Source organism: Chiloscyllium plagiosum, chromosome 7, assembly GCF_004010195.1.
Source record: "Chiloscyllium plagiosum isolate BGI_BamShark_2017 chromosome 7, ASM401019v2, whole genome shotgun sequence".
Taxonomy (NCBI): domain Eukaryota; kingdom Metazoa; phylum Chordata; class Chondrichthyes; order Orectolobiformes; family Hemiscylliidae; genus Chiloscyllium; species Chiloscyllium plagiosum.
In genome coordinates this window covers 8,997,220-9,012,952 of record NC_057716.1, presented here as the reverse complement: position 1 = coordinate 9,012,952, position 15,733 = coordinate 8,997,220, and the positions used below count along the sequence as shown (strand labels likewise).

The following is a 15,733-nucleotide window of genomic DNA, read 5'->3' as shown; positions in this document are numbered from 1 at the left end:
GACTCACAAACTGGCGACCATTCAGTCATGACTGCCATATCACCCAAACCATATTGTATGACAATCACTGACACGTCACTCTTTCTTGGAGACTACTGGTGTTCAACTACAGGCAGCAAGGTTTAAGGGGAGGCATGTCTTCATGTTTTAAACCCAACAACCTTTTCTACTCTTCCTTCTCCCTCTTCAGGCAGCTTGCCCTGTTCTGCTCAAATTCCCCATAATGCTCAATGCGAACAGGAAATTTCACTAGCATACTTGTGCCTAGAAGCAATTGGTTAGTGCAAAAATCTTTAAACCACTGAAATGTGCCTCGGCATCAGCCAGTTCATTTATTGTAGGCGACAGAACCTTAGACAAGTCTGAAAAATCCTGTGGAGAAATATAGCACCACCACGAGAAAGTCAACCAGCTATTATCCTGCATGTAATCGAAAATCCTTCTAAATAAAACTGGTAATGCTTTGAAAGCCACTTTAGCTGTGTAAGGTTAGGAGAAGACTTTTAGGTTTCAGTGTAGAGCTTCATAGAGCCCTGCCATCAAGCCCAAGTGTATCTGCCTTCTCTGGACTTTGTCAGGGCTCATTAGGTGTGTGGTGACAATATGACTTCCAGTTGGAAGTGTGCGGTGGGGCACAGTGGACTGAATTTTTAAGGGGCTCCACTGAGTCTAACTTTGTCCCCTTTAACCTGAATGCAGGAAAGGTTCGACATTTCGAAAAAACATGAAGCAAAATCTGGGAGGAAGAATGGATAATAGAATTATAAATGATCTCCAATCAGTTGTATTTGAGATGTTTGTACATAACTACTTCTGGTTGCAAATTGAAATTTTTCTCAAGTCCCTGGGGTTAACAACAATCAATAAGTCTGACAAGCCCAAACTAATGACCAGAATTAATAAGGCAAAAGTCAATTTCCTTAGTTCTTCGATATATAGTTAACCTAAAGTGACAGTAAGCTCAGTTTTATGGGAGAATGTGACTATTTTTAGCATACTGACAATTTGATGAAAAACAAAATGATGACTGAATGGAATTAACTTAAGAACTGAATGAATATCCATGAATAATGAGTTTAGATCACGGATATTAGTTGATTTGAAGCTAGAATGGGTGAGAGTGGACTAATTCTATGATAACATTACCGAAAATGAGTTGCTGATGGTACTGCTCAATATTGAATAATCTTACAAACCCATTACTCCTGTGTGTTTGGATTCTGTGGCAAAATACCTCAACAAGAGAAGAGAAAAGCAACCGCTTATCCACAAATGAATAAAATAACACGGAAACCAGGTTTTAGTTTGCAATTCACACCTTTATTTCTGTTTATTTATATTCCCCCTCATGGAAAAGCAAATAAAAACACAGGGAGCTATGAAGCCACTACATAGAAAATGTTAGGTGCGAAGTCAAGTTATACCACAATATATAACAAAATATAACAAAAACTGAAATTGCTGGAGTAACTCAGCAGGTCTATCAGCATTTGTGAAGAGAAAACGGTTAATGTTTTGAGTCCAGTGACCCTTCTTCAGGTAAGTGAGTTGCAACCCTCTGAAGTTTGCACTGTGACTCAGAATTGGGGACATTGTTGGGGGGCTCCAGATGCCATGTAATTGACTAACATAAGTTTAAAATGCCAGGCAATTACTGCATTGTGAATTCATTTGGATTTCTGAGATACCCTAACGTGCATTTCCCGGGATCGGAAAATCTACTCTGTCATCAACAGTTAATCCTTGTCACCAACTAGCTGATGTGGATCAAAAGCAGCTGGTACAATGAACCGTCCAGAGCGAAGACATCTTGACTGGTGCCATGATACTGAGCAGGGACCTGTATAATTTTCTGCCTTCTGGACACAAAACAGCTAGGTACTGAGGGAATGGAATCCCTTTCAGTTTCATTATAGGACAGAGTTAACCTGCAGTGACTAAAAAGTGATGTGTATGCAATTACTAGCACACTGCACTACAGGGAAGCCTCCAGTCATACTCAAGCTGTGCACTGGTTTTTGTCTGCTTCTCTGTGTCAAGAGAATAAAATACAGTTAGCTGTCATTGACTGGAGAATTTTAGTGGTCTTCCTTACACCAAGGTGGCAGCAAACTGAGATATTACAAATAGTGTCAACCTGGGAAGAGCCCAACATATACATGTTAATTGCTATGGTCACCTTTACAGTCACGGACCATGTAGCCTTTGCCCTGCTCCGAGATAGCAACAGATGACAGATTTAAATAAAGATGTTCTTACTGATGTAAAGATTGTTCCTTTTTGAACTTCACATCAGACAATTGCTCTCTGAGTATCCAGGGCATAAAGGACCTTTTGCGTAAGGGTCTTTTCCCCCTTCTCCTCACTCTTTCAGCAGTTTGCCCTGCTCTCTACAGCCTCTAGTCATTCTCAAAGCCATAGCGTATTCCTCACCAAATGCCTTCTGGACTGACCATGTTTTGAAGCAACTGGTATGTGCGGAAGTCTTTAAGTCTGAATAATATTCTTCGGCACCTCCCATATCACTGCCTATAAATTCTTGCAATGTTAAATAACTATAAAAAGCACCAACCACTTCTACAAATGCAACAGCTAGTAGAAATCCATCAGTCAGTAATCTCAAAATAATTGATGATCCCTTTAAATAGTGCCGGGTGGGCAGGGTGTGGGGATGGAGGAATTCTTACTGCCTACCTACTTCCTACATGTGTTCAGCTGCGTGAGTTTAGGAGAGGGCACTGCTGGTACACTGAGATCCAAAATGCAACTGCTGTCATCAAAGTAACACTCCATACTGAACCATGTTACGATGTGGCTCCTCAAGTATTTCCAGCAGATGTTTGCTCCATATGTGAATGCCCTCAGCAATGCTGCAGTTGTGTGAACTTGCACTACAAATAGTATTATGGAGCTCCAATAGTATTCATTAATAGAAAAAAAGCCACACACAATTCCCGTTTCTCATCCAAGACATCAGTAATGAGATACTGTGAGAATGGGGCAACAGAGCCCAATTCCACTTCTTGACATTGTGTTCGTAATAAATGATACACAGTGTAACTTGTTTAGAGTAATCTCTCTAACTTCTGTGCCAGTAATGTATTTCAATTCCCACACGGGCTCAGCATCTCCCATTGCATTTGTATTAAGGGATGTGAGACAAATGTAGCTGTATGGAGTTAGGCCATAGATTAGACATGAACTCAGTGAATGGTGAAACAGACGTGAGGGGCTGAATGACCTACTCTTGTTCCTATATTTTATCTTCCACTTCAGCCATCCTTATGGTTACTGGGCAGGCTTGCTAATTGTGCTAGCTTGTGCTGATTTATTAACATATTTGCCTGCTGTAATCACAAACATCAACAACTTGTATGAGATTAATAAGGGCAAAACAGTGGCTATTTGGCAATGCCACTGGACTAATAATCCAGAATACTCTGAGGGCATGAAACATAGAGTGAATTTATAAAAAGAATTAAGGAATGGTTGCAGTGTACAGAAAGAAGCCATTCAGCATGCTGTGTCTATGCTGCCTTTTTGAATGAGCCAATAATCCCTTCCTCCTTCCACAGCCCTGCACTGTCTTTCTTTTCAGATAATAATCCAGTTGCCTGTTGAATGCATTGACTGATCTTCCTTCTGTTTAGATGTAGAAGTGTACTGTACCTTTAAGAAAGTTAAAAGCTAGCAGAACTACCTGACAACACCAAGTGTTCTGAACAAGATACAATATAATCTTTTGGTCTAGCAGCTAGTGTAGCTGGTTGCCTGGAGACAAAAAACAAATTCAAATTAGGCCAATCAATTTAAATTAGACCCTAAAAAATATCAAACTCCAATCCAGTTTGAATGTAGTATATTGACAATATTAAAAATCAATGACACAATCCGATGCTTTGGGGGTATAAGACCGGGAAAACAGGAACAGTTGAGAGAGAGCTGCCAAGCCTCCAACATCTGCAGACTGCCTGGAAAATTAGCTGTCTTGAAGGTACCTTTATTGATCAGTGACCTGTGAAATAGAAATCCCTAAGAAGAAGAAAATCTACAGAGATAGATACCAAGAGAAGATTCAACAGCTGGTTGGTTTTGAAATTTGAATTTTGGTAAATCTTAATCGGGTGTTTTATCAGACTAACATTACAGAAGGGAAAGTAAAGATAGGTGCTGTAAATAATTATGAGTTAATTATTCTCCGTTATACTTTAAGAAATAAAGTTGTTACTTATTACTTTAACTAGTTCTTGCCCTCTCCAATTTTCACAGATTACTGAATGGGATAAATCGTTTCTGTGTTGCTGGTTTAAATTAAGCAGGGGGGGTTTACTGTATGTCCTGACACTTCTACCATATTGTCGGGTAGTGCTTTTGAGATCCTAACCACTTTCTGTGTGTTCCAATCATTATCATTCCGATGTTGCTCCTTTCACCAATTACCTTATGTCTATACCCTCTGATTTTCAATCCCTCCATCAACAGAAACATTTTCTCCCTGTTTACTCTGCTTATCTGCTCTCTATCTACTCTTTCCAGATGCCTTGAAATTCTGAACATCTCAATCAAATCTCCTCTCAATGCTCTCTCCTGAAAGAAGAAGGCAGTCCCACAACTTAATCTAATTCCTAAAGTGTGGTGTCCATGTCTAGTCATAATATTCCAGTTGAGGTTGAACCAGTGTTTTGTACGTGTTTTATAGAACTCATGTGCTTTTGTATTCTTGTATTCTAAGCTCCTATTTATTGAGCCTAGGATGATCTTATTAACAGCTGTTTCAACCTGTCCAGTTGCAGTCAATGTTAATGTCCATGTATATTCAGATACCTCTACTCCTGTACCCCTTTATAAACTGTACCCTTTAAATTGTTCTGACTCTTTGCGTTCTTCCAACCAAATGGAATCACTTCAAACTTCTCTGCATTAAATTCTTCTTCCACCGACCTGCCTATTCCACCAGCCTGTCCTTTTGAAGGTGTACATTTTCTTCCTCGTGGTTCACAGTACTGTCAAGGTTTTGTATCATTTGCAAACTTTGAAATAATGCCCAAGTCCCAAGAGTCCAAGTCAATAATACCCTTCAGAAAACAAATACCGGGGAACACTATTATAAATAATTCTTTGGTCCAAAGTCATCTACTACCATTACTCTGTTTCCTGTTACTGAAGTCATCCTGTATCCATGTTGCTGCTTTTCTTTTTATTCCATGAGCTATGACTTTGCTCACAGGGGGTTTGTTGATTTTACAAGTCCGTATGTACTATATCAACAGCATTACCCTCTCTCTATTATTTTATCAAACAACTGAGCTAAACGCTATTCACCCTGAAATAATCTTGCTGATTTAAGAACTTGGGTAGTTTAGTTGGAAATGTCAATGGGAAAATGAAAGTTTGGATCAATAGCTATTTTCTGTTACAACTTAAAAAGGAAAGTAGAACTGTGCAGACATTTAATAGTTACCAGAGCATCCAGCTTTGTCTGAAGTCGGATGTGACTACTTTGTGATACATAGCTGTGATACATAGTAACTGCCCAACCATCGAGTTTGAATTAGTTTAAGTGAAGTTTATCACAGACCTGAAAAGTTCGAATGCAGGCCTTCAAAAATGCTGCAGCAAGCCAAATCACCCTGTGTCTTTTTAATAGTAAATAAATAATAAACAACAATTTTGCAAAATGAAAGAAAACTTTGAATTCAAGCCAAAAACTAATTCCAACTGACCAGCTAATGAATTGAGGATCTCTGCTGTCAACAAACAAAAAAAAACTGAAAAAGTACAATGCTCTTTTGGATTGGAATTTGATCAACACACTTTTTCATCAATACTTTCCACCCATGACATTTCTAAATATATTGTTTGCCTTATCTATCTGTTCGTATTATGTGTGAATGAATGTGTGCGTGTTCAGATTTAAAAGAAGTGTTGTTTATGTTTTTATATCAGTACTTAGTATTCTGTATTTGCTACATGCTAGAGGCTAGGTTTTTCTTTACAATAAATAGGACTTCATTTCTTGATCGTTAATGAAACCTGGTTCTTTTACCTTAGACAGTGGTTACAGTTAGGCATGGACCAGCCAGGTGATTAAATTGATCATATTTCATGACTCATTGAATAGTGGGGCTTGATTTCTAGTGCACTATTCCCACTGGACTTGTGATACTAATTTTCCATAATTAACCTGCACTTGCCCAGGAGACTATTAATTTTGTCCTGTCTTATCATTTCTACAAGCTCTCTCCCCGAGGTTAAACTGATTATCTGTGGTTTCTGGGTTTAGGTTTACACCATTTTTTTGTAAAAGTTGCAACATTTGCAATTTTGCAGACCTTTGGCACCACTCAGCGCTTCTGAAGGTTATAAAATTATCATCAGTGCCTCTGCAATTTACACACACACACACACACCCTCACTCGGTTACATCTCATCTGGTTCTGATTCCTAATCTATCCATAATCTATCCAATACATCGTCTGATCCGTCTTAATCCTTTCAAGTGTCTGAAATAGTCTCCTTTACAAACTGAGGTAGCACATTTTTCTTGGTCATGGGCAGATGCAAACTAGTTATTTAATAACTCAGTTGCTTCCAAGTATAAATCTTATTTGTGGTCCCTAATTGGCTCCACCCCTCTTTTCATCATACTTTTACCTTTCCTATGCCCATGGAAAACATTCATACTTCCTTTTATGATAGTTGCCAATAATTTTTCATACTCCCTCAGCTTCTCTGATAAGTTTTATTGATTTCCTTTGAACTTTCTGTTTTTTGCCTGATCCTTGACTGTATTGTTCATCTGACATTTATCATAAGCACATCTTTTCTTCTTCATATTAATCTCTACCAGTTTTTCAGTTTTTTTGTTAGACTTTGTCCAGTTTGAATGCTCTTAATTTTTGGTGTCGAATTGAAATATCATTCATCCTTTAGGCAGTTGATTGCTACATGTCAAATTGAGAGTTTTTACTTATAATGTGTTTGCACATGAGCATAGACATAACCTGCAGTGGTTAACAATGCAAGGTGGCCTTGGTTTCTTTGATAGTCCCTAGACTGTCCTGAAAAATCTTTAATTTGGACTTCATTCAGGCAGCCATTTTCTAATCAAAAATGTTAAGCCAACCTCGATGAATCTTTCTCAACTAATTTCATGCCATCAAGCTTAGGCCCGAGGCTTTCACTGCAATCAGTGGTAACTGAACCAGCTGCTTTTTATAAGAGACCGGAACTGAAGTTGTACCCTTAATCTATAAATGTTACCCAGTATAGAGTCATAGAGATGTACAGCATGGAAACAGACCCTTCAGCCTAACCCATCCATGCCGACCAGATATCCCAACCTAATCTAGTCCTACCTGCCAGCACCTGGTCCATATCCCTCCAAACCCTTCCTCTTCATATACCCATCCAAATACCTCTTAAATGTTACAATTGTACCAGCCTCCACCATTAGTTTAATCAAGGTCATGTGTAAACTTAAGAATTGGAGTCCAGAGCAAATTTTGTTAAAAACTGGTTCTGAGATCACTGAAATGGCCATGCTGGTATCAACCTCAATAGAACAGGGTGACCATTTAACTTCAAAGTTTGTGAGAAGATTTGTAGCCGGGTGCTCGTAGTTGTGGTTCTGTTCGCCGAGCTAGGAATTTGTGTTGCAGACGTTTTGTCCCCTGTCTAGGTGACATCCTCAGTGCTTGGGAGCCTCCTGTGAAGCGCTTCTGTGATGTTTCCTCTGGCATTTATACCGGAGCAACCACACTGGCTTGCCAATCCAGATCCTGAAGAAAATTTTAACCGAGGCTTGGCTTTGTTTTCACATTTTGCTGCGAGATGACCCTGGAGTCCCTCTGTTTAGGATAGGTCCCGAGTGAGGCTGTGCAATTTCCTTCACTGAAGTGGCGTTCACAAGCTCAGTTGGATTGGCGATGCTGTCCACTTCCATCGGAATACTGTATAACTCGTCTGCTCCACTTGTCACATTTTCCAAAGACAAAGCCAGCTATACTGCCTGTTTGAAGTCCAGCTGGGTTTCAGCTAGTATGTCCTTTTGCATGGTTACGTTATAAATCTCATTTGCCAAATAGTCTTTCAGCATCTCATTCAGCATTAAACCAAACTAACATGCCTCTGCTAGTCATAGAGTCATAGAGTCATTGTCTTAACCAAGTCAAAAATCCTGATATAGATTCCCTTAGTCCTTGAATTGCCAAGTAAAATTGATAGCATCTCAGAACTGGAGGAGACTTGGAGTCATAATATTCCTTAACGAAATCCATCAATTCTTGAAAGGTTTTAGTATATGGTGCCTTGGGGAAAGCCAGGCTCCTAATAACTGAAAAAGCAGTCCCTCTCTTCAAACTTGCACAAAATCCTGTGCCACGGTAGTAATATCACAGTCTTACAGTGAAAGATATAAAGTAGACTGGGATTTCTGAGAGCTTTCCCACCTAAGAATAAAATACAATTTATGAGAAATGCATACACTTTATTTAAGAAACCAAAGGAAGTTGATTGATCACTGCCTTATTCTGATTTGGCATCTGGCAGATTCTGATTCTAGTGGGAGCTGATACACTGTTTCATGAAACTATTGTGTTTGAAGTCAGAGAATTGTGGGAGCTGGATTAAATCTCCAGAAACCTGTGGATATATTAAGAAACACTGAAGTCACACAGGTGCAAATGAAGTTGATTCAGGTTGACAGAAATCCATAAGTGTACTCAAAAAGGAGACACCTAGAATGATACAAACAGTGAAAAGAAGCTTGAGCCAGCCAAAACTCTGCATAAACCCTATCTGGAATATTGTGTTCAATTCTGGGTATCACATCATTCATTGGACTTGGGATGAATGTAGCACAGATTGACTGGAACGATAAAAGGGTCAAAAGGGTCAATCACAAGAAAGGGTTGAAGGGGCAGAGGTTTTTTCTGTGAATAAAGAAAGTTAAGAGAAGGTAGAACTGAAGTGCTGACGATCATTAAAGGAATCTTTGTTTTTGTCCATTTGTGGTGTGTGGATATCACAAGCAAGATCATCATTTATTATTCATTTCTAAGTGTTCTTGATTTTTGATCTGATTTAATTTGTTATTGTCACCTGTAAAGAGATACAGTGAAAAGTATTGTCTATCCATACAAATCATACCTTACATAAGTACATCAGGATAACAGAACAGAATGCAGAATTCTTCTGGATTTGCTGCCGTCCATATGGTATAGTGTGATTTATTGTTGTCACGTGTACTGAGATATAGTGAAAAGTGTTGTTTTGCATGCTCTATGGGCAGATCATAACATACAAAGTGCATTAGGGTTGCGAAACAGAGTACAGAATATAGCTTTACGGCCGCAGAGGTGGTACAGAGAGAAATCAGAATTAACGTTTGAGAGGTCTGGGGGGAAGAAGCTTGAATCTGTGTGCATGTATATTCAAACTTCTATATCTTCTGCCCTATGGAGGAGGGTGGGAGGGGTCTTTGATTATGTTAGTTGTTTTCCCAAGGCAGCAGAAGTATAGGTGGAGTCAATAGATGGAAGCCTGGTTTGTGTGACGGACTGGGCTGTGTTCAGAACTCTCTGTAGTTTCTTGCAGTCTTAGGAAGAGCAGGTGCCATACCACACTGGGATGCTTTCTATGATGCATCAATGAAACCTGGAAAGAGTCCTTGTGGACATGTCGAATTTCCTTAGCCTCTTGAGGAAGTAAAGATGTTGCTGTGCTATCCTGACTGTTGCATCAAAATGTGTGGACCAGGACAGATTGTAGGTGGTCATCATTTCAGGAATGTGACTCACTTGAGGCTGGTATCCCTTTATTTACACATGGAGGGTCATTGACATTGATCCAGCTCCCTCAGAGCCAGCTCACAGAACTTCTGACATTACTCTTTTTATCCGTCAGCCAGATGAACAGCCCGAATCAGGGAACTCATAGTCTCTGAGGTCCACCTGGCTGAACTTGTTACAATCCCTATAGAAAGTACCTGGAGAAGACAAAATCAACAAACACTACGTCTGACAAGCCAAAAGGATTATCTTAGTGAACCTGTGGACTGGGATCAATTTCCTCCTCCACCAATAAAACCAGTGCTTTTTCAGGGAAAAGTGGGCACCACAGGAAGTGGAGTGTATTGTTTCCCCCTCCAACTCTATTTAGATTTGATCCCTGCCTACCCCTGGCTATTTGCTCACGGAGCATTACCCTCTGAGAAGGGCACAGCTTGTTACTGGCCACTTCGGTGTTTTCTTTCTTCCTGGTGGTGGAAATTGAATAAGGATTTGTACACCTGTTGTCTTTCACTGTGTCTCACACCTGCACACACACAACATGATGCTGGCGAAAATATAAGCACTACCGCAGTTAGGAGGTAGTGTGGGGGTTATAAAATAAAATAAAACCAGTTATTTTCTTTGTATCTGTGTGTGTCTGTCTGTATCTGTCTGCATGAGTGTTTATGGGGAGTTTTATAAAGTGTTAGAGTTTTGATTAATAGAATTATATGTTGATAGTTCATATTTGTTTACCATAACTAGAATCTATATATTTGAAATAAGTCATAATTCTTATTAAGTACAGAAACCTAGTCCATATTTTCTTCAACCTGGGTCTAAAAACGCAAGTTTGGGGAATATTTAACTTTTGTAATGAGTCTGGGAATTTGGGGGTTGGGCTTGATCTCCAGCATATATCCCCAGTGAAGTGTGACTTTACTGAAAATTAGATTAGACATGTTTCAGGAAAAAAATAATCAGAGTTTCTCTTTAAAGGTTGGTTGTGGATTAAGTTTTGACTTTGTTGAGTTGTTGGTTAAATGATCAGGTTACAGTTTACTATGCACACAGAAAATACCCAGTAGACTTGCCAAGTAACAGGATATAAACGAACAGGCAGACATACAGATTCCTGGAGCATTCACTGACGTACTGTTTCACACGCAGAAAGCATTAACTATGGATAACCCATTCAGTAAATCTTTAAAAAATATTACTTATTTATGGTAGCAAACACACCATTCACAAGAGCCTGCAAATATACCAAAAGGCATGCACTAAACTCCAGAAAATAGTCACAAATCGCTTGTTCACCTGTAGATATCAACAGCTATTGCATAGAGATTATTAACATTATAAAAAGATCAGTGTGTGGCTCATTCATTGAGTTGTGGTAAATATACCAATATCTACAATTACCTCCCCTTTTTGCTTATACAAAAGATAATCCATTCGCTGTATTTTACAAATATGAAGAAATCTTTAATGCACATATTGATTTTGGCAATAATCCACTTTTCCCACATAACCCACTATCCTTTCAACCTGATTTACAATTAAATCTGACATTAAAAATAATACCTTGATTGTGACCATTTAAAAATGATTTATGCAATCTGGACTGGCTGGATAGGAATGATGAACTGTATAAATACTTCACTGAACTGAGAACTTAATAGGTATGAAAGTCACTTACCTTGGGCTGAGGTCAGGGGCTGCAGTACAGTTTATAGCAGGGATTTGCAGTTTGGATGGCTTGCTTCCATTACTGTTTGAAAGTCTGCCTTTGCCAAAATCCTTATTGTTATTATTCAACGTTCCTGCAGGGGGAGTAGCTGGCTTGGACAAATGCTTCACTGGCAGCGAACATCTACTAATCTTAGGTGAACAAAACGCTTTGATGGGCGATATTATTCCTGTAGTACTATTTGCATTGGGAGCCAGGGGTGTGTTCTCGTCATCTTCAAGTTCTTCATCCTCCAGGATAGAGGGCAGCTTTTGGATAAGACCTCCATTACGTTCATATTCCAACTGCAAAAGTGCGCAAAACAAAAACAAGAGCATTCAAGTGACCAGTGCGGAGAGAATGACAAGCAAATGTATAATATTAGAGCAACAATAGATCATTCTGCCCTTCAAAGTAAGTGCTATTAGACTTTACACATGAGGTCTTTTGAGTTAACATTACAAGGCAATCATAGGTATGCATTAAGAAATGTCATTTTTAAAAAACCCCATGCAGAAAGCATTTAGACACGAGCAATGATTTTAACACTGCCTTCTTGTTGTAAAATGGTGACTCACTACATGGTTAAAATTTCCTCCCTAGTTTATCACTTTATTCACTGTTTCTGTTAACTTAATTAGGCCACTTTTCTATAAGTGGCCATTATGTCTGCCTATATTAAAAAAAACAATTTTCCACTTTCATGATTGGGTGTGTTAAAGTTTGAGGATGTGACCACAAATTTGAAATTTATCCAAATAAATCAATAAATGATGAAATGAATCAAATATTTTGTTGTACCTAAAGCTGATATAATCTTGTTTTGAAGTGCTAGTGACCCCAACTCATCCAGGTGCAGTGTGGATCTGGTTGGGATGCACTTCGGAGGGTAGGTGCAGACTTGATATGCTGAATGGCTTCTTTCTGCACTGTAGGGATTCTACGATTTTAAGTGATCCAGTACAGTTCACAATTGGGAGCTAACAATTGTTGTATTGTATCTAAAAGGTTTAACATTCAGGAATGCCATAAACAGTGTTTACTATGAAGATGTCATGTGGACTTGTGGGCAAAACAACTTAGAATCCCGGAGGAGTAGGACCTAATATCCAGATTCACCTCCTAGTCTCTGCCATAATGCTTATTGCACAAAAGTAACCTAAAATTAATTAATAACTTGCAGCAAACCACTTCTATTTAATAAAAGAGCCTCTTCTAGTTAGGCCAGCAAGAACGTTTCCTTTAGCACACTGGACAAGGAGATGAAAAGGTTGTTTGAGGATGATGGCAGCAAACACACATCATAGTGAGGTGCTGTCTCTGTTTAACTGCACATACAACATGGTGAGCAGCGGTGTACATTCCCTTTAGCTGCACATACAACATGCTGGCAGTGCTGGAGGTCTGAGACTTCAAACCAAGCTTAATGTTGTTTGTTTGTGCAGTCAATAGTCAGGAAGAGCTAATGATTTAAGGACCTTGCAGTACGCAACAATGAAGAATCTACAGTTAATAGTAAAAGCATTTCAGACCTGATAGGAAACAGACTACAGTAGGAGAGTTAGGTTTCCCTGGATTTGCTCTGTGGGCGGCACAGTGGCCCAGTGGTTAGCACTGCTGCCTGACAGCACCAGGGACCCGGTTCGGCTCCAGCCTTAGGCGACTGTCTGTGTGGAGTCTGCACATTCTCCCCATATCTGTGTGGGTTTCCTCTGGATGCTCCGGTTTCCTCCCACAATCCAAAGATGTGCAGGTAAGGTGAATTGGCCATGATAAATTACCCCGTAGTGTTAGGTGCATTAGTCAGGGGTAAATATAGGATAGGGGAATGGGTCTGGGTGGGTTACGCTTCAGAGGGTCGGTGTGGACTTGTTGGGCCAAATGGCCTGTTTCCATACTGTAGGGATTCTAATCTAATCCACTCCAGAGCGGACTGCTTCAAAATGTGGTGGTCTAGAGGAAAGGCTCTGAGTCTGGGAGAGCTCATGGATGTCAGAGGTCTCATGAGTAACATTAAAATCTCTGGTGGGTGAGGATTAACTTTAAGCAATTGTTCAGTATCACAGGCTGGGAAAGCAAAAAATAAGGAAAGAACTGACAGCTCAGATTGAGCATCACCACCACAACAGGTGAGCATCATGAGGCCCAGCCACAGTAAAGGAAATCAAAGGTCACACAAACAATTTAAACCAAAAGTGCAGACTCAGGGCGATGCAAATCCAGATTACAGTGACAAAGTAGTAGATTAGAAGCCAAAACAGCATTAGGGGAGGTGATGGCCCAGTGGTATTATTGCTAGCTAGAAGCTCAGCTAATGTTTAGGTTCAAATCCCTCCATGATAGAATTAAGAATTTACTGATGGCCATAAAACCATCATTAATTGTCAGAATATTCTATCTGGCTCACTAATTGACTTCAAGGAAGGAAACTGTTATCCTTGCCTAGTCTGGCCTACATATAATTCCAGACCTAGGGCAGGGTGGTTGACTCGCAACTGCCCTCTGAAGTGGCCTAGCAAGCCACTCAATTGCAACGAAGTCTCAATAAAGAAATGAAACTAGATGACCAACTGGCACTGACCTAGGAACAGAGAGAAAATAATAGCAGAAACAGTCCTGTTCAACCCCTGAAAAGTTGTCCTTACTAACATCTGGGGACTTGTCCCAAATTGGGAGGTCTGTCTCACATACTAATCAAGAAACAGCCTGACATAATCATGTTCAAGGAATCATACCTTACAGACAATGTCCCAGACACCACAATTACCATTCCTGGATATATCCCACTGGCAGGGCAGAGGTGGCGGCACAGTGGAATACAGTTGGGTTGGAGTCATCATCTGGACCTCATGAAGTCTCATGGCTTATACACAGGCAAGAAAACATCCTGCTGCTTATCACATACTGCCTTCCCTTGGCCGATGAATCAGTCCTCCTCCATGTTGAACAACACTTGGAGGAAGCACTGAGGATGGCAAGAGTGAAAATTGTACTCTGGCTATGGAATTTCAGTGTCCAGCACCACGAATGGTAGCAGCACCATTGATCAAACTGGTTGAGTCCTGAAGGACATAGCTGCTGGACTGGGTCAGTGACAGGAGATGATGGAAAAACATACTTGACCTCATCCTCACCCATCTGCCGGCTGCAGATGCAGCTGTCTATGACAGTATCAGTAAAATTGAGCATTGCACAGTCCTTGTGGAGGTGAAGTCCTGCCTTCACACTGAGAATAACCTCCATCGTGTTGTGTGGCACTATCACTGTGCCAAATGGGACAGACTTCAAACAAATCTAGTACCTTGGGATTGGGCATCTATGAAGCACTGTGAGCCATCAACAGCAGCAGAACTGTACTCCAGGATGTGGGTATGACTGACAAGGCCAACATTTATTGCCCATGCTTATTAATCAGAGGACAGTTAACAGTCAACCATGTTGCTGTAGTCTGGCGTTACATATAAACCAGGCTAGGTAAGGATGTTACATGTTATTTCCTAAAAGGACAGCCGTGAAGAGATAAATCTATAACTTGTGTAACTTGGAGTGCAAGTTTGGTGAGCAAATAGCTATGACAGATTCAAATTTAATGTTAGATGTTGAGATGGCACAGAAGGGATAGGATCAAGCACGATGTTTCATTTCCTTATCATCACAGAGAGAATCCTCCGTAACTGCGATAAGTGAGTAAATTTTGCACTTGTTGCATGGACACAGTTTGGCCGATCTTTACAGCATTCACCCTGTATTGAACAGAAACTGAATGGTCAAGATGCTCCAATACTTGGAGCATGAAGTCTTAGCCCCAGACCATCAATAAAATGTAAGTCCCAAAGAACTCTGAAAAGAAAATCACTTAAGCCTATGTTTCAAAAATAGGTATTTTTGTAAAGACATGGAGTAATCCTAGAACTCAGCAATGGAGAGGCCTTTTTAGCTGTGAGGATCTGAAATACGAAGAAATGCACAAGAACAGAAGTGTTCCATTTCACATCCTCTTCAGCTTCGTACCTTCCTCATGCTTCTGATCTGCTGTGCTTTGATATAGACTGTCCCCCTCATTCACTCCTTCTGGGAAAATGAAGTATTTCCCATTTCGAGCATTCCCATTGAGAACACTCTGGTTACGGATTACAGGGCTAAATACAGCCCTGTATGAATAATATGAATAATGTGCCTCATTCTTAGGTGAAACTTCACTCAACTGCATTGCTATTCACTACCATTTGGA

At 40.0% G+C, this 15,733-nt stretch overlaps 1 protein-coding gene across 3 annotated transcripts in view; it reads right to left on the bottom strand.

Moving 5' to 3' along the window:
- The window catches only part of kcnh3 (potassium voltage-gated channel, subfamily H (eag-related), member 3), a 664,660-nt gene that overhangs the window by 36,888 nt on the left and 612,039 nt on the right, over positions 1-15,733 (bottom strand). For all 3 annotated transcript variants that reach the window (XM_043692967.1, XM_043692968.1, XM_043692965.1), the window contains exon 12: positions 11,473-11,807. In XM_043692967.1, coding sequence (XP_043548902.1) covers positions 11,473-11,807 — 335 coding nt within the window. The remainder of the gene's footprint in view (positions 1-11,472; positions 11,808-15,733) is intronic.